At 39.8% G+C, this 22,547-nt stretch overlaps 1 protein-coding gene across 1 annotated transcript in view; it reads left to right on the top strand.

Annotated features, from left to right (window-relative positions):
* The first annotated feature begins 3,446 nt into the window (after positions 1-3,446).
* Positions 3,447-22,547, top strand: part of LOC135479365 (neuroligin-2-like) — a 43,349-nt gene continuing 24,248 nt past the window's right edge. The window contains exons 1-2 of the mRNA XM_064759189.1: positions 3,447-3,567; positions 18,201-18,392. Of these exons, the coding sequence (XP_064615259.1) occupies positions 3,447-3,567; positions 18,201-18,392 (313 nt within the window). The remainder of the gene's footprint in view (positions 3,568-18,200; positions 18,393-22,547) is intronic.

Here is a 22,547-nt window from a genome sequence, read left to right as displayed (position 1 = left end):
AAAAAAGCTTCTTATTTTTGAGTATAGTCTTTCCCCATCAGAATTGTTTGTCTTAATTCATGTCATGCCGTGCCTCATCGACAGTATTTAAACTCTGGGACCAGTTCTATTTGAACGGGCTTTTTATAACTGGCATGATCATATGGGAATATCAGTGCAGAATATAGTCATCTTATATCCCAACTAGTCATACGTCACATTTTGAATTATATTTATTTAAAACTGAAAAATGAACGGGTACCAGTCTGGATATTCGAACTAACATGGAACATAAAGTGTAAGAGTGGGTGGTGCGACTTGACACAAGTTACTTTTTGTAGATACACATGTCTTTTCTGACAGGAGTGAAATGATTGGCTGTTAACAATTCACAACATGCTAGTCCAAAATGATAGGCTCTGAAGCAGCGCAGGGCGGAAATGACGTCACCTTGTACTCTCGTTTGAGATTGAATTAGCCCGAGTTAATAAGCTCTATCCGTATGCGGTTATATTATTCTGTCAGCCCTTGTCTTGTTAATGAAGACGTTTGAAATGTGGACGCAGCAGCCTAAGTGCCGTTTATGTATAGAACTACACGTACTATGCTATGCTGCAGTTAGAATAGCCCTGTTTTAGAACGCATGTGTAGGTTTTTCCTTTAAAAAGTTACCGCTAAATGTATAACATTGTTACTCTCTCCATACAATCTGTGCTCCAATAAAAACTCACAATAGACATGAAAACATCCATGTATGTTACAAAAATCGCCCTTTGTGCCACATGATTATGATCGGACGCCACCTTTACAACAACTTTTTTGTATCTCTCACTAATAAATTAAAAACATAAAGCACCACAAAATGTATAAAAAATTAAAAAGCAGGCTAAAATTAGAATAAAATGCAGGATTTCCGAAGTCTTTTTTAATGGCTTGTAATGCATCATCTAAATGAAGACAATAAGTTCGCAAGTAACTGCAGTGCTAAACATCCTTTAAAACTGCTCCTATTTTTATGGTATAGACACTACGGGGAGTGTACCACAATAGGCGTTCGATATGCCGTTTGTCATATTCTGTTTAATATATTGTGAAGAAACACGAATAGCATGGTCTTATATTTATTGAGAACAACATCAGTACCGCCGTAATTCTTTATTAAAGTTGGTTTACTGCTATCTACAACGTAAATCTTTGGGCATCTGAGACGAAGACTATAAGGATGAGAGAGCGATAAATCTACTGGAAAGCTTATTCTTTGTATGTTTTTGACATCAAATTTCCAGACAATCTGGAATCGCCATCGGGAATCTCTAAACGGTATTTTACAGTCATAACCGCTGAATTCATTTGATTACCATTCACCCATGCGAAGACCAAAGCAGACTCGTGGCTTACTTATGTAGAAAAGCCTGTAATCTGATAAAACCTCCCGCTGCTCACTCAAAGATAATATCGGAGCACTTAAACCTAAACATTGGCTATATGAAAACGTCACTAGTTTTTCACTGCCTCTGAAGATATCGCTTTCAACATCATAACTCGCTTTCAAAGTCATACGTACTCGGATGCCGCCTCCACTCTGCAAGCTTTGAAGACAGCAACTATGTATCTCCGAAGAAAAGTTTTTGTAAATGGCTTTCTTTTGGAAAGAAAGATAGACTGAGGTTGAGCCTTATCAGCAATGGCCCGCTGCACAATTTTAAACAGCAAATTGGTTGAGCGAACAAAGTTGTATCCCAGCGCGCCGCTGTTAATCACATCGAGATAAATTCACCACGACATTAAAGTTCACGTAATCTCGCGACCTCCTCACCTTTGCTATTGCTCCGAGTATGATGTATTTTACCTCCGACTCAGAAGATACCTATCAAGGCAGATAACTCCGGTTCTTCGGCCTGGGTTCACTCGGATGTTATTATCTAGTGCTGAGTGTACTACCATTCACGAAGCAAGCCGTCTTGACACAGCCGACATGCCTTATAACCCTCCGTTAGAAATTTCCTCTTACCAACTTAACAAAAGATATTTGGCACCGTGCCAAAAACCCAAGGGACGAAAGCCCGGAGGCAACCTATCTTCCGCTATAGGCAGGATTTTACGGTCTGCAATAGTATCTTGATAAATGGTTTTTAGGGATTTTCTAAATGCTAGTGGTTGTCAAAACTAGCTTGGCAGACGCCTTGTACTCTCAGGCCTTCTTCAGCAATTGGGTAGGGTAAGTCTGGAGTAGGTATCCCCAAAAACTGCATGGGTCCCCATGGTTATGTTGATGGATGACCCACCTTAGCAGACATACGCTCAATGGGCTGTGGTCTCTAAAGAGAGGACTGTAGGCCTAAAGGAAATAGACTGCTGCCGACTCCGCACTCTGTCTGGTTATTGGATTCGCAAAGACGATTTCAAAGATACCGTGTAGGTTAGAGGAATCGGACGTCGGGGTAAGATTTGTGAGCCAGGTTTGGCTGGGCATGGACTCTGGTGAATGATTACAATCTTGGGGGTGTGCTACAGATAACGATGCTCTGAGAACTGTGGTCATCAAGTGGTTAAAAAGAACCTTTCTCATTCAAAGAAGGTCATAATTTTAATTCATGCAGTGTTACTGTATACATATGCAATTCGCTTTGTTCTCCACACAAACATACCCACATGCGAATAACTCCTTCTGTTGCAGCACAAAGAAAGTAAAAATACTCATTCTCCCATTGTGACTACACATATTTCGTTTTTCTTTTCGATGCCAAAATAGCGACATTAAATATGTAAATAAGTACATGCCTTGGATATGAAAAGCTTTTCTGTTCAAATCTGGAGAGCCGGTTATATATATATTTCATATATTTAGAAGACGTAACTCACGGTGTAATCCCCCTAAGTTAGTAATGCTTTTGTATATGTCGAATATGGGTTTACGAACGTATTCTACATTATTTCATTTATTGATGGATTAAGAAATAAAAAAATATATCATTTTTTATTTTCACCAATATTCCCGGACGAGTTCGGAAGAATGTTATATTGTAAGTTGTAATATGGTTCAAAGAAAAGAAATATATCAAGCGATTCTCATTCTTATTAAAATCTAGTAATGTGTACCTGACGCTTCAGGCATGAAATCTGAAGACTAGAGTAACATTATTCGTCTAATTTGTTCGCACCGTTATACCGTCTGGGACTGGTTCACCTTGGTACATAAAACGATTTGTACTAGGTCCCATGTCCCAATGTGAGTTGATATACCGTCCCTTTCTTAAGTTCGCAGAGATAACATCCAAATGTTACACTGATTTTATTACTGCTCATTACATTCATGGTTGAGTATATTTTGGTGACAAAGCGAGTGGCTCGCTAGTGATCAAACGCCGTTTCGACTTTGATGGCGTCTCTTGGTTTTTATCTGATACTTAACCTTTGATAATTTTTCCTGTCTTTCAGATGATAATGACACTACACAGTTTCCCGTGATGGTATTCATCCATGGAGAGTCCTACGATAGCGGCACCGGCAACGCTTACGACGGCAGTGTCCTGGCCAGTTACGGCAGGGTGATTGTCATCACACTCAATTACCGGCTCGGCGTCTTGGGTGAGCTTTTCTTATCGCCTCTGATTAGAATAGCGGCCATCTTGAATCAAAGGATGCGCTGCCTGTTATACGGTTCGGCCCGAACGTTCTTTTTGGGCGTCTATTAGAAGCGGGTAGGGCAAAAGTTCGATGACTGGTAACTATTGTGTTAACTATTCTGTATGGGAAATTAAAGGTGGATGAGGGAGTGGGAGCGAAGAGATGAAGACGTGAGCAGTGGATGTGAATGGCCACTATTTGCATCACAATCTCATCTCATAGTAGGCGATTCTCGTAGATGATGGCTATGGAGCCAGATACTCTCTTTTCTGTACCAGACTAATGGGCTTGAGGTGGGCACAAATGGCGATTGGCGTGGAAGTATTGGGAGTTGATCCAATGATTGATAGCCTCAATCACCAATTGATCTGTCTGTTGATTTATCAACCGAATTACTGATCGATCAATACCATTCATTTGTTAATACAACTGTTCTCTCAGGTAGTAATGCCTATGTTATAGTATTAGTACTGATACAAGACAGCGTAGACCAAAAGGACAGGAATCAGTTCGGCAGGACTGCCTTAGTGTTGAACGGGTCCGGTCACATCAAAAACTTTATAAATTGGCGCTCAGTACTGAGAGATTAGAGCAAGGAAACAGGACTGGTTGGAAGTATAATGTAACTGGGTGGGGTATCATGTCTGGTGTCTTCGGCATAATATCTCAGTAGCGGCAGTATTTTGGTGTAATGGATTCGCCCTGCCACAAGAAGGTTGCATACCAACGAAGCAATCAACCAATTAACCAACCTACCAACGAAGTAAAACGTCGACGATTTAGCATCTTGTGTTTTACTTTGATTGCGCACAGTTTATCAAATCTATGTTACCAGGTACAGTAAACAGTTTCAGCAATTTCTCATACTTGTAAAAAGTTGTGACAGTAAGATTGGCTCTTTTACGATCCTTGGACGAAACCGCCAATAAAGATGTGTAAAATCTCTTCCAATTGTAAATAAAACTAGGTACAAGCGACAGCCTATTTTCCATATGAAACGGAGGAATCCTGCAATGCCTATACATGAATTGTTGTATCCATAAATCACTAGCATTGACGGGTTTCCGGAAAATTATGTATCTATGCAAAATTACACATACACTGATAGGAGTGATCCATTTATCAAGCCGACAAATGAACATGAGGTATCGATATTTGATTGTATAAAAATAATAATTATGGCGATAAACAAATCGAGATCAGGAAACTTCGATAACGACTTTCCATTGATGTCTGTAACTAGTTGTGGACTATGCAAATGTCTTGAGAGTATTGCTGGCATTAGCATGAAAACGTACTTCTGTTTCCGTTTAAACTGTGACACTGAATACGTCCAACAGCAACACAGCTTGTGCGATTTTGTGTGAAATAAACACACTTCTCTGTAAAAATGTATATTCATGACAGTACAGATTTTCCAATTTTTGCTAACGAAATGCCCAATGGTTTTCTTTTTACTCGACTGTTTTGTTTAGAGCGCTGGTTGATTGTTAACAGATCTGGTTGACTGATAGTTAACATAGCTGATTGGCGGACTCTTTTCTGGAATGTCTAACTGACAGATAATGGCATTTGTTGATTGACTGTTCAGGGCACAAGCTCGCTGGCTGTTTACAACACTGGTTGACTGACTGTAAGTTACACGACTGAAGGCATGACTATGTACATGACTGTTTACATGACTGACTGGTTCAGTATTTACATAATTTGCTCTCTGACAGTTTTCAACCATGGCCGACTACCTATATGAGATAAATTGGCTGGTTTAATGAGTGTTTACCCCACTGGTTCACTGACTGATTACAGGATTGATAGGCTGTTTAGAGCATTGGTTTATTGTTTACGTGGCCGACTCACTGATTGGTTTCAGTTGGCTGACTGTCTTCTGGATTGGCAAAGTAAATGTTTAGTGCACTGGCTGACTTTCAAAAACTGGCTGAGTGACTGTAGACACGACTGGTTGTCTGAATGTTTCTCGGACTGACTGACTTTCAAGGACTGGCTGAGTGACTGTAGACACGACTGGTTGTCTGAATGTTTCTAGGACTGACTGACTTCCAAGGACTGGCTGAGTGACTGTAGACACGACTGGTTGTCTGAATGTTTCTAGGACTGACTGACTTTCTCTTTACCAGATTACCAGAACGTTCATTCACGAGACAGTCGGGTTCACTGTTTGAAGAACTTTCTGACTGGCTACTGTTACTGGTCACTGGATTGACTGTTTTGCGAATTAGCTAACTGTCTCAGTGTTTACGGAAATGGATGGCTGACTGTGTACAGAAGCGGCTGAATGACTAGCCATGTAACAAACTAAAGACTCCCTGCAGATCTGTTTGACACATTCATTGACCGATTGACTGACTGACTGTCTGACTGACTCATTAACGTACTGGTACAGGGCTACATGGTTGGCTATAAGATCGTCTAGCAGATTCATTGATTTGTCTTTCCGTTACACTAAAGACCTTGCATTATGGTTTTGAATTTTAGACTGCTTGTTAAAACTGACTTACAGCTGACTAATTGAGCAATAATAATTTTTAAGTACGCTTCATTTCCAATTTCCGAGATTTATTCTTGCATCCCGAACACCAACAGTTTCTAATTCGTAAATTAGACTTATTACCTGATTTGCAACTGGTTCATTTCTACGAGAGTTGTTTGAATCATGGTGCAATGAATTACTCCATGATTTTGAACAAAATGGACAATAATGGCCTACCTCATGTACAACCATCAATCAGATACTGCGTCAGTCAAATGCTCTTGGGGAGGGAATTGAAAAGTAAGCATTCAATAAATGCGGAATGTGTCAGGCCTGTTTAAAGGTCTTGTCCGTTTCCTTAAGAGCCTGGATTCAATTGATTCCTCCAAAGCGTCTACTTAAATAACGAAATTCTACTGCTTTTTTTCTTTTAGACCGGGACATTTTCCCGCCGAATGAGTTTTTGTTTGTTAGCCGATACTTTAGCCTGACATGTCCATCAACACTAGTATTCATCAGAGCCTGGGCTAAATCGAAAATGGAGACCAGGATGAAGTCTACACCGAGAATTAGTGGAGGTTTCGGATTTGATCGAGAGTAGCCTCCTTCACGGATAGATTGAGTTATTGATCAAGCGATTGAAGGATCAAATGACTACTTAAATTGGTGGATCAGTCAATAAGTCAATCATTTATTTGGTTGAATAATTCTTATACCAGATGAGGTAATATGTAAGGTAGAATATAGTGTTATTTGAAGACATGTCATATACTCGACCGCTGTTCACTTTAAGATCGTATGCAAAATAGCGTGTGTACATTCAAACAGCCGGTTAAAATGTTGTTCCAGTGGTATTTGTTAACTTACGTAATGCAGATGTAATTACACATACAGGTAGGTAAATACGCATACAGCTAGATATTTTCATGGACGTGAACGATATCTATGGCTGAAACAACATCTAACTATCAACTATGACTTGAAAGCGATTTTTGTTGCTACTAATAAAGTAAAGAATTTAAACTACTGAATTGATGTTTAATTGGCTGAATTATTGAAACAATATTACACCTTCTCTCTGTCACATTCCTTTTTCTTGTATTCACATGCAATAGCCTATATGTCCCCCACCTTTCAGTACTCCGTATTTTATAGGCAGTTTGAAAAAGGGTTTGGCATGCAATATTACGCTCTTGCTAGCCTTGCATTGTACCCTTGGTCTCGCTGTTTTGCATGCAATATATTTATTGAGGGCATAAATTATTCCCGCTAGCAATTTAACCTGAGAAAAAAGGAGAATTATGCCGCTTTGAGATATTTATTAGACTCAGCTCATGGCACACACGGCCTCGTAACCGGTGCTAACATCCCATCTCAACACCATTAAATATATTGCCACGTGCTGTACTATGCTAGAGTGTATTAAAAGGTTCAAAGTGAAAAAATGTACAATTCATCATCGAATCTCTGGGAAAAACTACCCATTTGCGGTTTATTCTTTGTGTCCATTAGATTTAACGACCCCAAAAACATGAAGTTTTGTTGGATTTCGTATTCAGAGAATGCCTGAGATGCTTTTCATCGTAGCTGTTTCGATCAGAAACGATATTTTTCCAACGTGAATTCATATACATGTACTCGTCGAACAGGGTTGGGGTGGTGGAAGCGTGGGTGCGTGAGAATGGCTTGCCATATTGTACCTTCTGGGCTTTATAACTTTAGTCAACGTGATCCAAAACATATAGATATAAAACATGGAAAATCTGTGAAGGTCCCTCAAGTCAACCAGTGTCGCAAATCCCATGTGCTTTGTTATCCTTTTTCACATATCCTTGAGAAAGGAAGAAAAAACAGGATTCTTTACAGATGAAGAAAAATACAACAAAATATGAAAATCAAAACAAGACAAAGGTTCATTAATGTCTGAAACGTATTGGTAGACTCACAAAGATGAAGTGCCAACTAATATCCAAACTTGCAGGTTGAAAAGGGCGATGCACAGATATTGTAAAAATCGTTGGAAACAGACAAATTAAATTCATTTATTTTATTTTATTTTAAATTTACGCTGTAGTCAAGAATGTTTCATTTGTAAGACGGCAACCAGCATCATGGTGGGAGGAAACCGGCAGACAAATGCCAGAGTTCTCATATTGTTTTCATATTCCAAAGTATGTTAGGCATCCGTATGGTCAAAAATTATCGATTATTTATTTATTTATTTGATTGGTGATTTACGCCGTACTCAAGACTATTTCACTTATAGGGGAGGAAGCCGGGCGGAGCCCGGAGGAAACCCTCGACCATATCGATTAAAGATTCTATATTGCATACAATGCCTTAAGTAGTAAATGAGTTTTCAGACCTGTTAAATATTATTTTATAGAACAGTGTGCAATTCTTGCTATAACAGAGGGATTTTACACTTTAAAATAATGCATGGTATTCAGCGGTACGTCAAGTGTTTCAGTTGTTCGGGTTATATGGTGTTTATTCCAGTCATACATATGTTGTGCTATCCATGAACAGTTTACTGTTTATCAGATCGGTCGTACAGATAAAGTTTGTTGAAGGTTTGAATCCGTTATGGGGTGAGCGTTTGGAACAAGCTCATTGTTATGGATCCTACACTTTAGTGGCCATTTTTAATTGCCATCAATAGAAGCTGGGCATTCCGGATCATATCCAGGCTAACGGTTCTCCAGCCGGCTGTGCCAATAGTCCTGTACATACAATACCGCCTATCGAAATGGCCTAGGGATTTGGCAAAGGCGTGATATTGTAAGACCAAACTGAATGGTGTTAATCTGCCATTAAAACCATTGAGTATACAGTAATCTCTATAGACAGTGCAAGGTGTTCATTGATGTGTGTACTACCTTGATTTGACCACACCAGCGCTACTGACCGCAATCAATGACTTCTGCATGAAGTTAACCTAACCCAGTTAACGAGACACAGCGTTATCAGTTAAAATCATCCTCTGATACACATTTCGAGAGATCAGCCCTGTAATTTTGTAAAGAATATTGTGAATTCGATCCTTGCTTTATGCAAAAGGCGTTTTACTGACCGAAGATTGATCCAATTACTTTCCCATCAACAAACCTTGTTTCGTTCTCGATTGTAAACCATTCAAGGTCGATGTATTACTGATTACTATGTATAATGAACAAGTGAAAATGCGAAGCTGTGGGGGATGGGGGGTCTTTTATTATTCTAAGTTTACAATGCATTTTGCGTCGAAGGCTAAGTGTGAAAGAGGGTCGAGTTAGAACTGTTTGTCTCAAGGTTTCTGGGCCTATACCACATGCCTCTGGGCCTATACCACGTGTCTCCGGGCTTATACCACATGTCTCTGGGCCTATACCACATGTCTCTGGGCCACATGTTGTTTCCCCTTTGTCACATATTGTCATAATTAATTCACTAACTGACAGTTAACTGACAGTTTTGTTTGAAAAACTATACTTGGCCTGCCCACTGGCATCGTACCAAAATTCTTTGTATTGTCACTGGAAGCACGTCTAGCCATCCTTCCATCACGTATTTCTTCGTTTCATATAACTGAAAAGGTGTTAAGTACAATGTTAGGCCCCAAGCACTCTCTCACTCATTACGAATTTCATTCAAAAACGACACAACAAATCTGGAATAAAAATTAGAACGATTTAAACACGGAATTCTGTATAGTCTATTCAGCTTTTGTATCGATTTGCTCTCAACGTTCATGGTACAGAAGGTACGGTCGATTATGATTGGCAAATCACCTCGCGTTTTATTAGCTTGCCCCACCACTGGCACATACGCACGCCAGATGGCCAAACTAGGTCGCTATTTCTTTTTAATTAGTTTCTCCATTTGTACCCACGTCTGCATTCCGTTACCTTCCTTGTTTCTCTCACGCTATGCTTGTTAACATTAATTCCACCTGTGTTCACCAACAGACAACAGATTGCGCTGTAATCGTGGCACGGATGTTGTGGGTGGGGAATGTTCACACCCCGAAGAAAGCTGCCTTCTGTGATTTGGAAGGAAATGTGCATTGAGAGATATAAATAAGATAAATTTGTGGCCGGTGAGGTTTTATGAAAACAAACACATGAAACAAGGTGCAAATTAACATTTTAGTTGATACTTTTAAGTGGGCGCTTTTGCAGCTGGTATACATAAGGTAAAATTGGGACAGTTTTATTTCATATTTCATTATAAGGTGTACATTAATTGGTGCAGCACTCATTCCACAGCAAAGAAAAATATACCTCTACAAGGGAAGGACTCGTGGCGTCAAAAGTGTCTGGTTTACGTACGCAATATGCTACTGTTCGCATACAGCACAACAGTTCATCCGAAATGTGAGACACCAATTGCAGGAGCGATTTTTGAGTTTGTCGAATAACAGACATGTACATACACACAGAGTTTCCGTTGAATATTATTATCACATATGAAGGCATCTTTTGGGAAAACTATTAACCGTGCTATAAATAGTGACAGAGGCGTCGATACAATTGGTACTGAATGCCAAACTCCAGAATATCAGGTTTGTGGGTGAAGGAAACCAGAGTTTACGAAATAAAACTCAGACTTTTGCCAGGCATCTGGCAAATCCTCAGCAAAAACTGCAAAGAGTTGATTCGAACTCGCGACCTCAATGACCAAGGGCCTGAGAGGCTGTATTTGTCTCTTCACTATCCCCATGGCGCTATATGCTTTAATTACCAGACTAAATAGATGTTGTACCTACATTTCAAAAAATGATTTGTTAAATTTAAAAGGTCTGTTGTAAGAGAGATAGTAGAAAGTATTCTGTTATATCCCCTATAAATAATACTGTGCGATAGTCAACACAATATCCTGCTGGTCCAGTATACGGTGTTTGTTGTTGGATAAAAAAGATATGTGCACTACAGGGACAGAAAAAGCATGCAGCAACAATAGAATACATCCTAGCGTCACTCAGACAGCAGACTTTCTGTTAAATTTAACACATTTTTTTTCCTTGAGAGTAACAAACACCCACGATATATGAGCTGTTTTCGTGAACGATGATAAACATGGAGACCAAACGATCACAATATAACCCCAAGTGAAAACTGGAAACTTAGATTTTGTTTTAAAACTTAATTAAATGTCCGTCTAACTCGCTCCATTGCGTGACAGGGTATGCGTGAACAGGATTAAATCTGAACTTCTTGTTTCGAACAGCAACACACTAGTCATTTGGCATGGGAATTTACGGGCATAGCGATAGACGAGTTTGTTTTATATTTTTTTTATTAAAATTGTATGTGATCTATTTAGACTCCAGGAAATATTTGATATTTATAATTACGGATTTGGAGAGGAAGCCAAAGTATCAAGGTAATTAGTAAGTCTGACTAACTTTGACGGTATGTCCTGCGGCATTTCGTAGTGGAAATTCCTATCGTCTCGTTTGTATTTTGATGACTAACTGTCAAAATTATCTTCAGATTGTGGTAAAATGCTGTAAAGTTACACTTTGTTTTCATTATTGTTTGCTAATCTGCATTCTTCTCCTTTCCTCTCTCTTAATATTTTGTATTAAGATTTTTTCCTGCTCCTATAACAGTCTCTGGTCAAAATTAGACGCCATTTTGCCATAAAAGATGGATTTAGGAAAGCACTTTGTGGCTGCCAGTGGACTTTTGTGCTCATTTGCATGGGGGAGGGGATGGCTCTGGAGGGCGAGGGAGGGCGCGCCTTTACTCAGTACCCTACACCGCAGGAATTATATCACAAGGCTTGGCATGAATACTTTCCAATTGTGTTTCTTCGGCTTCATGTCTATCACAATTTAATTTACTCCCAAACCCGTCCGGTCCAAAGTTATCATCGTCTTTCCTTTTGCAAACAAAACAATCGGATCACAGTCAAGGATAAAGGGCACCTCTCTTCCGGGAGTCGCGTGCGAGACTGTTGATGTTGTACACAAAATAAGATAGATCACGAATAAAAGTTCGGGTCGTTCAGAAACTCGACTATGTCTGGCCAAATTAGCCCAATTTCGTAGACAACGCCATAATTGCTGGATGGTCCGCAAATGATGCCAAAGCCCATTAGAGCCAAAACACGCATGCTGTTAGATAGACGAGCTTTAACAATCAGTGACAGGCTATACCCTAAACCCAAGTCATGTATACGCTTGCACCAAATCTGCCTTTAAATGTAAACATACCACCAGGACTTGAACAAAAAATCAGGAAGGCTTATTACGTAACCTCTACAGGAGCTTATGTAGATGTTAATTTGATCTTTGATTGGAATGTTGTACACCTATATGTAATCCAATTATATATCGGCATGTAACCGTGAGTGTCACATTTCATTATATATAGATAATTAATTTCCCGAAGTGTATGAAAGATAACAAGAGGCGAAGTTTGAGTTCGTACTTTGATGAGCACAAACATATTCAAGGGGATTTATACAGTTTGCGCACCGAAAGTTGCCAACTATTACTTGGCTACACGTTCGTAAGCATAATTAGAGGAAGATTTAGAGCAATGCGACAAGGATTTATTAACTAAGTTGAAGAATGAGGATTCTGGTTATAACGATTAGTGCATGCGAAAAGGACACAACCAAAAGAAGGGTTGTTTCTGATTTGAAAACCCAAAGCTGATGTGGACATTGCGTTGAGTTACGAACCAGTGCTACATGACATTTAGAATTCTTGAATTCTGTGTTTACTGGTTCATGCGCATCCTCAGAATAGACTATACTTGACCGAGTTTGTACAAGGTGTATCAGGGCGCTGTTATCGAATAGGACTCTTGTCAGGTTAAAGGCTCCATGAAATACCTCGAAACCTGGCACCCTACTGTTACGATTGCCTTTGGTATTCGGCATACACAGCTTGTCAAAATATATTGAGTACCCAATGCACCGAGGAGCGGGGACAACACATGTTGGACGTGGACATAGGTCGTTTAGCGATCAAACAGCGGTAATAAAACTGGAAGTCATGATACAGCAGTAGAACCAAACGGCTTGTAATCGTGGACTGGGCTGTCCGTGGTCACACCTGTTGGCGAGATGAAAGACATCAAGTTCCTTGCAAACTGTCTTCACCATCTCTTCCCTGATGCTCTCGATGAGCCGAGCTGCGGTCGAGTCAGTATTGATCGGTCCTCGTTATGACCAGCTGGACAGATCGCGGGTTACTCGTAGTTTGTTATATTTAACATCATTAGACAAGCGTAATAGCCCCCGATTCCTCTACACGAGCAAACCTGACGAGACGTCGCCTTGAGTAATTGGACGTGGACACAGAATTGTCCACGTGCAACGTTACCTTTGGTTGGTTATGTTCGGGTCAAAGCACCTCACTTACTAACACTTTTATGTCAGACAAAGTCTGTCGTGCAATTTCTACGGAAGGCGGATAGGGCTACTTGTCTTTGCCGTCGCGTTGCCTCTTGCGTGTTTAACATGTAGCTAAACCAGACTTCACCAAACCCCTAATCCTTGCATGATCTGTGAAAGGCTAACTAAACCGCCAACCAAAAACTAAAACCATTAGCTGCTTTTCACCTTCCGTACATGCGGCCAATGGCTATCTTGATGACTAGCAGGACGTAAACTGCAGACAATGTCCCCCTTGTTCCCCCTTAACGACTAGGGCTGGACAATTTACGGGCATCCGAAAATTTCGCCTCGGATATGTCGCAATCTGTTCTAATTAAAGGAAAGAAAATTTAAATATCAATCAAATACCACTGAGAAGATACCATTCTGTTATTACACTGAGTATGCTTTTCCTCGCGGGTGCATTCCATACAAAATTCTAATCGTTCCTCAAGTTGACAAATTATAAATAAAGTCAGCGCCAAAATCCGCTGTTGGCGACTCCATTTTGCCTAAGAACTAGCCCTGAAGTCCACTATGTTAGGAGGAGAATTACTGCCGGAAACTGCCGAAGTGCAGTTCGTACATTTCCGGCAGAACTCTTCTTCCAAGACTCTCACTGGCTGAGAGGCTACACACCCCCAACATAAATTACAACGTGTTAAAGGTGGAGGACGCGATGGACTCGGCGATTTATGCCAGCTATGCCGTTTTCAGGCTTTACGTGTATGGCGAGGAAAATGGCAAAATTATACAGCGGGCACCACCAGATAGAAAACAATTGGCTCTTTTCAGCCCATAGTGTCATGTTTTTAGGTTTTCTTCTCCTTTAAAGTTTGTTAATCCGATTACTGTTTGTCCCACCTGTCATGCTTTGGCCTATAAGGATATAAAATGGTTAAACGTGAATATCGGACTGCATATATTCTTTATGATAGCTTTGATAATCACGAGATACCTACAACACTGCTCTTCACAGCGTTCATGTCTGTTTAACTGTGGACAAAACCAACTCCTCCAACCACAAAAATCAAAGTTGTACGGTTGCCTATACTGTCATATATTTACCCATCTTCAACGGACTAAATGATTCTAGGATTCGATATACACATTTGTGTAGCAGCCATAATGCATGTTCCAAGTCAATAGTCTCATTATCATTTTCCAAAGCAATGTTCCATGGAAACCACCACAGAATTTAGAATGTAGAAAGAGATAATTTAGGACGAATCCATTCGAAGAGATAAAATACATCAATACGATATGATTTCATTTACTTATGTAGAAAAGCGTTTGAGAGCAGAGGTAAGAAAAATAACTGAAAGTGCTCAAAATCGCCTTTAAGAAACAGATGGCCATTATTCCGTGAAGAGACCATCTTTATTTTAATGGTAGACATACGACAACAGATATGCCCAAACAGATATTTGCTCGTACTGTCTAGGCTGGGATATTTTATTTTTTTGATTGTTGTTTTACGCCGTACTCAAGAATATTTCATTTATGCGACGGCGGCCAGCATTATGGTGGTGGAAACCGGGCAGAGCCCGGGGGAAACCCACGGCCATCCGCAGGTTGCTGATAGACCTTCCCACATACGGCCGGAGAGGAAGCCAGCATAAGCTGGTCGAACTCACAGTAGGCTGGGATATTAACTAATGGCATATTGGACGGTGAAAACGGACATGATAAAACTTCAGATTCTTTCATTTATACGTTATACGTACGTTATATAAATTGCTTATGGAAATCACACAAATTTGCTGTTGAGTGCGTAGACCATCTGTGTAAGCTCATTCGTTCTTTTCACGTTCATTTCCGTCCAGATATAAAGCATGTTTGGGTGACGTGTTTGAGGTAAGAAGATATTTAACATTGAAGGAAAGAGAGCAGTGTTTGTTGTCAGTAGCTCGTGCACACAATCTTTAGACGCTAATTCAATAAGAACTACCTTTTGAATTGATAAAATAGTTCAACATTTCCTGAAATAAGATATATCTTATAGGTTTCAAGCCATGAGTGAAAATATTTACCATGTTTTCCAAGTTAAACAGGCATAGGCGAATCATCGTACGATATTTTTGTACAAATTTTCATAGGAGCATTATTTTTTTGTGTCCTATGGGTGAAACAAACATCACTTTAGCTAGAATGCGGTGAAAACATTTGCGGAGTCACTGTCAGATAGATAATCATCAACCATTCCCCTATGCCAACATTCGAAATTAATTAGCTTAAATTTGTTTTCATATTATCCTTTTTCTTGTGGATCTAAATTTCTCAGCTTTTAGGGAAGGAATCTTTTTTTTATATATATCTGAGTGCTGGGTGCGAAATAGCTTTTCAAGGCTCACATTCATCAGATCATAATGTGTCCCTACACAGTGGGAAGAGTTATCCCCCCTTTGTTCACATTATTTCACGTGCGATTCTACCTTTGCAGTTAGTTATTGCACTGACTGTAACATAGGACAAAGGCCTCACACGTTAATGGACAAGTCATTAGCAGTCCTTGCTTATCAGCACGCACTTAAACAAATTCTAGGGAAAAAACTCTGTGAGCCTAGGTAAATATATTTTAGTGTTTTTGTTATACCTCATAGTCTGGAATGTTTTATATACATGACGACCATCGCTTCTATGGATGAAGGTTGCCTTTGGCAATGGATATAATTTTTCACGAGTATATTCGGCTCCGAACGACACAACTGGCTACACCAAAAAAAAAACTATTCGACTGGCAGTCTGGACAAGCACCCATTGTAAACAATGTATGTTATTACATCCTGTGTTAAATTTAACAAAAAGTCTGTTGTCTGAGTGATGCCAGAATGTATTCTACAGTTGTAACAGATTGTTCTGTTAAGTGTAACACACATATTCTGTTAATTCAACATAAAGACTCTATTAGACTAACAGAATATTATATTGAATATGACAGAATATTGTGTTAAAACAACAGAATACATTCTAGCATCACTCAGACAACAGACTTTCTGTTAAAGTTAACAGATGAATTTTTTGAGTGTCATTTGATACACATTTCAACTGATATAAACGTAACAACAGACGGGAAAATGAAGGTAATCGTCAACAGTCGCTTACCTTCGGTCTGATAACGCTTGAGTTAAGTAGCCTAACCCCGGAAATGTGAACTGAAGATCACTGGTTGAAATGCCGGTCAATTCTGAAAACTATTGTCTGTGTTGGTCAGAAAAAGAAAACAATAGGAAAAATGTGCAGAATACAGTGTCAAAACTAAACATTATTATACTTGTAAACGCTGGTAAGATGGTCAAGGCCTATGTTATGGTCTTTCTCGGAAGAGCACTAAAAAAAACCCTATATGTGTTATACATGAAATCGTCGAGGTGTGGATTTTAACCGATATACCATTTGGGAAATGAAATTTACAGGAAGATGCCTGACATGGACAGAACATCAGATGTGATATTTGTATGCGTCATAAGCAATAGATGTGATAACCAGTTGCCCACTTTATTCTGGCACCCGTGTCCCCCGATACGTTTGTCATATACAGATGTGCATTAGGTATGAACAACACGAGAGAATTTAATTCGCAATCCATTCATTGTGTCAAAATTGTCAATTCCTCGATACCCCAGAAGGCGCTAACCACTTTATTTCAGAATAAATTCAATCTATTCCGATTACCAACTGTTTAATATCGTAAAACTCTACACAGATAAGAGAATTTTTTCACATCTGTTTCATTTCTATTTTCTGACTTTGGTTTTACTAGGAATTGAGATACACAAAAATGTTTTCCGTTTCAGCGGATGAAACAGTTTTAACGGGATTTTCCGATGGGGAAAAATATTTACTAAAGTCTCCGAGAGCCAAACATTGTATGGCAAAATATTTTCTTTTCTTTAGAATATTGTGTATAAATTTTACAATGTTCTGGTAATTTTTCACTCATTCGTGTTGGGGCCTCTGTGGCTCTGTCGGTTAGGGCGCTAGCGCAGCGTAATGACCCAGGAGCCTCTCTGCGATCCTGTCGCTGTGAGTTCAAGCCAGCCAGTTGCTGGCTTCCTCTACGGCTGTAAGTGGGAAGGTCTGCCTGCGGATGGTCGTAGGTTTTCCCCCAGCTGTGCCCGGTTTCCACCCACCATAATGCTGGCCGCCGTCGTATAAGTGAAACATTCTTGAGTACGGCGTAAAACACCAATCAAATAAATAAATAAATAAATTCATTCATGTCATTTCGTTGGACTGACCGATTGATTTCCTGGTTGTATTTTCCTAAACGCATTCTAACATAAATGACAAAATATGGTCCATAAAATTTATTAGCAGTTATTTGACATTGTTGTTTAGTCATCCAGTCAACTTATGTTGTTTAGTCATCCAGTCAACTTAGAGTTGATCAATCATCTCAGTTAGAAGTAATTCATTTTTCACAATTAGACCGGTCTGTGATCGGTATTTATTCACTCGTATCACTTACTATTTTACTTGATTGATGTTTGACACAGAGCTTTAGGATTGTCCACTTACGGGTGTAAATTCCGGACACGTGTCACTTGAGTCCTTGTCGTGGTAGTGTTTTTGTCAGCTCAAGCAGAATACAGCTTAGGTCTCAAGTAATCGACTTTATGATTGTAGAAGATTTTTGTTTACAGTATGCAGTTGGGAAGAATTTAAATATTAAACACACTTTCAAAAAAGTTTAACAATGATCGTTTTTTCATGTTCTGTGATATGTTTGCAGGTTATCTCACTGCTGGAGAGAATACAAACATCGCTTCCGGTAACTATGCCCTGTTAGATATCATTGCCGCTCTTCACTGGGTGAAGGAAAATATTGCCAACTTTACAGGGGATGCCGGGAAGGTCACGTTGTTTGGACACGGTTATGGCGCTGCTTTGGTCAATCTCCTTCTTGTCTCCCCTCTTACAAAAGGTAGGTCATTAAAGTGAAAAAACAGGCTTAAAAAGACCAAGTCAGGTTCATCAAACTTTTTTCCATATACATTTTACGAGATATAAATCGAATAAACTAAACTCTGTCAAAAAAGAAACGCAACCCCTGTCCTCGGATATCAAAAATTCGTTCGAATAAAGTTAATGCTTCCAAACTAAATTTTAGCCAAATGTAATGAAATTATACACGTTTTTAATGAAGATTACCATCCAAACAACTGCCTTTTCTCTCCTAAGTGTATTTTATTGCTTATGACGTCACAACGCATGGACTGACCCTGTTGACGTCGCACACAGAACCATTCACATGCAAATCATGTCAATGGCAGTTATAGTGTTGGGGTGTATAAAAGCCCATGTGCTTTCGTATTTTATTCATATATTCGTCCACGAAAGGCAGTCGGTAAAATGCCGCGACTGAGTGCCGCCGACCGAAATATCGCCATTGGTCGTCTTCAAGCCGGAGAAAGTTTTGGTACTATTGCATGGCACCTAAATGTTCACAAAACAACGATATCCCGACTTTGGAGCCGTTACAACAACTTTAATTCGACCAACGATCGCCCGAGAAGTGGAAGGCCAAGAATCACGACCCCACTTCAAGATAGGTACATCCGGGTCCTTCACCTGCGTAATCGGCATACCCTACCAACCGTGACTGCAACACAAATACCAGGTTTGAGGAGAGTGTCGGCTCAAACGATAAGGAACCGTCTGAAAGAAGCGGGTTTACGTGCCTGTAGACCAGTTGTTGGACCTGTACTACGCCCCTTAGATCGACGCCTACGACTCAGGTGGTGCAACAAGGTAAGGATATGGACTTTACAAAACTGGAGGCGCATCTGGTTTTCTGATGAATCCCGTTTTCTTTTGACACGTCACGACGGAAGACAGCGTGTGTATAGGAGACGTCATGAACGCTTTGCGCCCATCTGCGTCCGCCAAGTGGACAGATTTGGCGGAGGCAGTGTTATGGTTTGGGGAGCCATCTCGTGCAACCAGAAATCAGACTTGGTGATCGTTCCAGGGAACCTGACAGCCCAACGTTACATCAACCACGTGTTACAGCCTCACCTTCTCCCGATTATTGACCGACAGACACAGCTTTTTCAACAGGACAACGCCAGGCGTCATACTGCACGTGAAACAATGAACTTTCTGCAGGATTCCAACGTCAATGTCTTGCCGTGGCCCTCTAAATCACCAGACCTCAACCCTATTGAACACCTGTGGGATACTCTGGATCGACACGCGCGTCAACGTCAGCCACCGCCACAGACGCTTCAACAGCTCGCCGTTGCGTTACAGGAGGAGTGGAGGGCCATTCCCCAGGGGAGAATCCGGCGTCTTATCCGTTCTTGTCCAAGGAGATGCCGTGCAGTGATTGCAGCTCGTGGTGGTCATACGAGATACTGAGGAGGACGCCCCCTGGTGAGCAATTGGTGTCTGTGAGATGACTTTTGAAAAGACAGTTTTAAACATGACCATCTTGATTATTATTCTGCCAAATTTCTGACTTCTGTCTTCAAAAAGAAAAAAGTTGTGCCGTCCTAAAACTAAATATTAAAATCTCTAAAATACGGGGGTCGTGTTTCTTTTTTGACAGAGTTTATTAAGTAATTGGAATAGCTATTACCCAAAGTTGGTAGAATACTGAGACAGCCTTTGTTTGTAAGTGAATGTATAAAGAAGGCATTGTTATGCCAGAGTACACTTACTGGCATTTCAAAACGCCTACAAATATCAGCAATAGTACTTTGCGATTTAGGTTTCAGCTGTATATTTGACGATGTTTTAATATTGCACCTTTTCCTTTACAAAAAGAAAAGTTAATTTGCTGTCTTTTAGTGAGAGTTAGAATGTGAATGATTGTGGCTCAACGCGACGTCCGCACGATTTCCACTGTAGGCTGCCAAAGTGAAATTTATAGTTTTTCCGTAGAACATGGAGGCAGTTAAATATTGTCGTCCAACAGATGCGTAACCAAGACTCTGAGAGACATCTAAACAAAAACAAACACACGTTGCATATGCAAGAGATATGTATTCAAGACAGTGATCTTTTAGAATGCTGTGAATCAGACGACACTCTCATAACAGGAGAAATCTCATGATGAACAGTGACACAAACACACACGGGGTTCCGAGTGAAACAAGTTAAATTTATATTAATGTCGTTTCTTTTTTACATCTGTATATGAATGAAATCTTCCCTTGTTAAATAAAGCTACGTTTTGGTTTGGTCAAAAGATGTAGTTAACAATGCGAGCACAGGATGAAACGAGCAAAGAATAAAAAAGATCGGATTTCAAGTGATCATGGAGTATTGTCTTATTTTATTTTGGATACAAATTAAAATCGCAGAATACTCGTTGCTATAGGTACAGGGCATAGGTAGGCCTTATCCGCCACTCAGACTTTTGATCGACGCTTTGCACAGATTTATTCATTCATTCCTGGTTTATGCGAAGATTTCTGTTTTCTGCTGCTTACAAAACAGTGGATGTGGTTGGTTTAGGGCGAGCCCTTACAAAGAAAAAAAAATTGTTGGGAACTTGTCAATACTGGAATTGTTACGAGAAGCGATCATCGGGAGTTCTGGACATGAATTCACTGGCGTGGCAAACAAGCTTCGGTTTCTGTGTCGTGATGCAAACAAACCGCTTTTATGCGCATTTCTTTTGCTACAAGCAGCCATGTATCCATAGCCCTGAAACTACCGGAGACGTTCCTTTCGCTTCTGGCGGCCATGTGTACAGACCTTTGTGTTGATATTCACACGCCCGATTGCAAAGTACACAATTTGTTGTTGTCCAAATATTAGGAAAACTTATCTGTTGAAGAGAAGCCTGCCAACTTTAAATGCGACTGACGGTTCTTTGACAGAGTGACGTTGTTGTTGTTGTTCTTCGAGAGAATGTTGTTGTTCTTGATCAACGCATTTTTGAAGTGCGCATGCGTCTTAGCTTGTAGCCTCACATCGGTTTTGTTCTTGTTTAGTCCAATATATCATTACACGGGAACTAGTTATATAATTGAGAATATCTGTCCTCACGTCGAAAACAACACAGGTTGTTATTTTTTATGAAATAGTCAGTGGTCTTTCTCCACCTAATCTCAGACAACTCTGTCCTGAAAGAGTAATAAGCGACAATACGGGTGTGGCTCTGAAAATGAAGATACTCAACACTGTTTATTAAATTTCCCCGCTTTTGCTGTTCAAAAGGAGCACATGCTTAAATCATTCACAAATATCGTCTCTCCTGGTGTGCATCACTCTGTCTTTCTTAAGCACTGTCCAAAATATGTCACATGTATATTACTGACTGGATTAAATGACTTGACTCTAGACGACAGTTTGAAAATATCCGAAAGAATTCACAGTTACATATCCACTACCCATAGCTCCGACACTGATAAAGATAGCTATGCCTTACTCTGATTGCATTATTATAGGTGACTTATACCTATACTGTATATTTCCCATATCTTATTCTTATATCATACTTTTATATCGTAGTAATGAATTGGGGAATACCATGCAAATGTTGCACATAACCCTACGCAAATAATCTATATATTTTTGAGGACAGTCCCAAGTGACCCATGGCTGTGGGAGTCCTCGATAAAGAATTATATTAAATATCATTACATCCTCCAGGTTCTGCCCAGTTTCCACCCACCATAATGCTACCCGCCGTCGTATAAGTGAAATATTCTTGAGTACGACCTAAAACACCAATCAAACAAATAAATAAATATATGTCATTACGTGCAATACATCTAGGTGTTGCTTACTCTGCTCGGCGCCATTTAAATGGTTTACTTCCAAAATTTTCTTGTGTATAACGGTCAACGACAATGAAATAAATGAAATTTTCACTGGCATTCCAGCACCTATCCAGATGTTCTTTTGGTACGTTAATCGTATTTGTGCTATAAATTTTAAATCTTTTCACCTCTGAAATTACTTTTCCTCGTATAATTTTTTTTTTCATATGAAACTTGTCTAATCTTATACCTTCGTTTTCTTTCTCAATGCCGTTGGTATCCGCGTGTAAAATGTTTCACCAAAAATTTTACATCGTTCAAAAAGGCCATTAAATGTTTCAGCGACTGGATTTCAAAGGACATTA

This window comes from Liolophura sinensis, chromosome 12 (assembly GCF_032854445.1).
Source record: "Liolophura sinensis isolate JHLJ2023 chromosome 12, CUHK_Ljap_v2, whole genome shotgun sequence".
In the NCBI taxonomy this organism is placed as follows: Eukaryota; Metazoa; Mollusca; class Polyplacophora; order Chitonida; family Chitonidae; genus Liolophura; species Liolophura sinensis.
The sequence above is the reverse complement of the archived record's forward strand: the minus strand, read 5'-3'. Positions and strand labels throughout refer to the sequence as shown.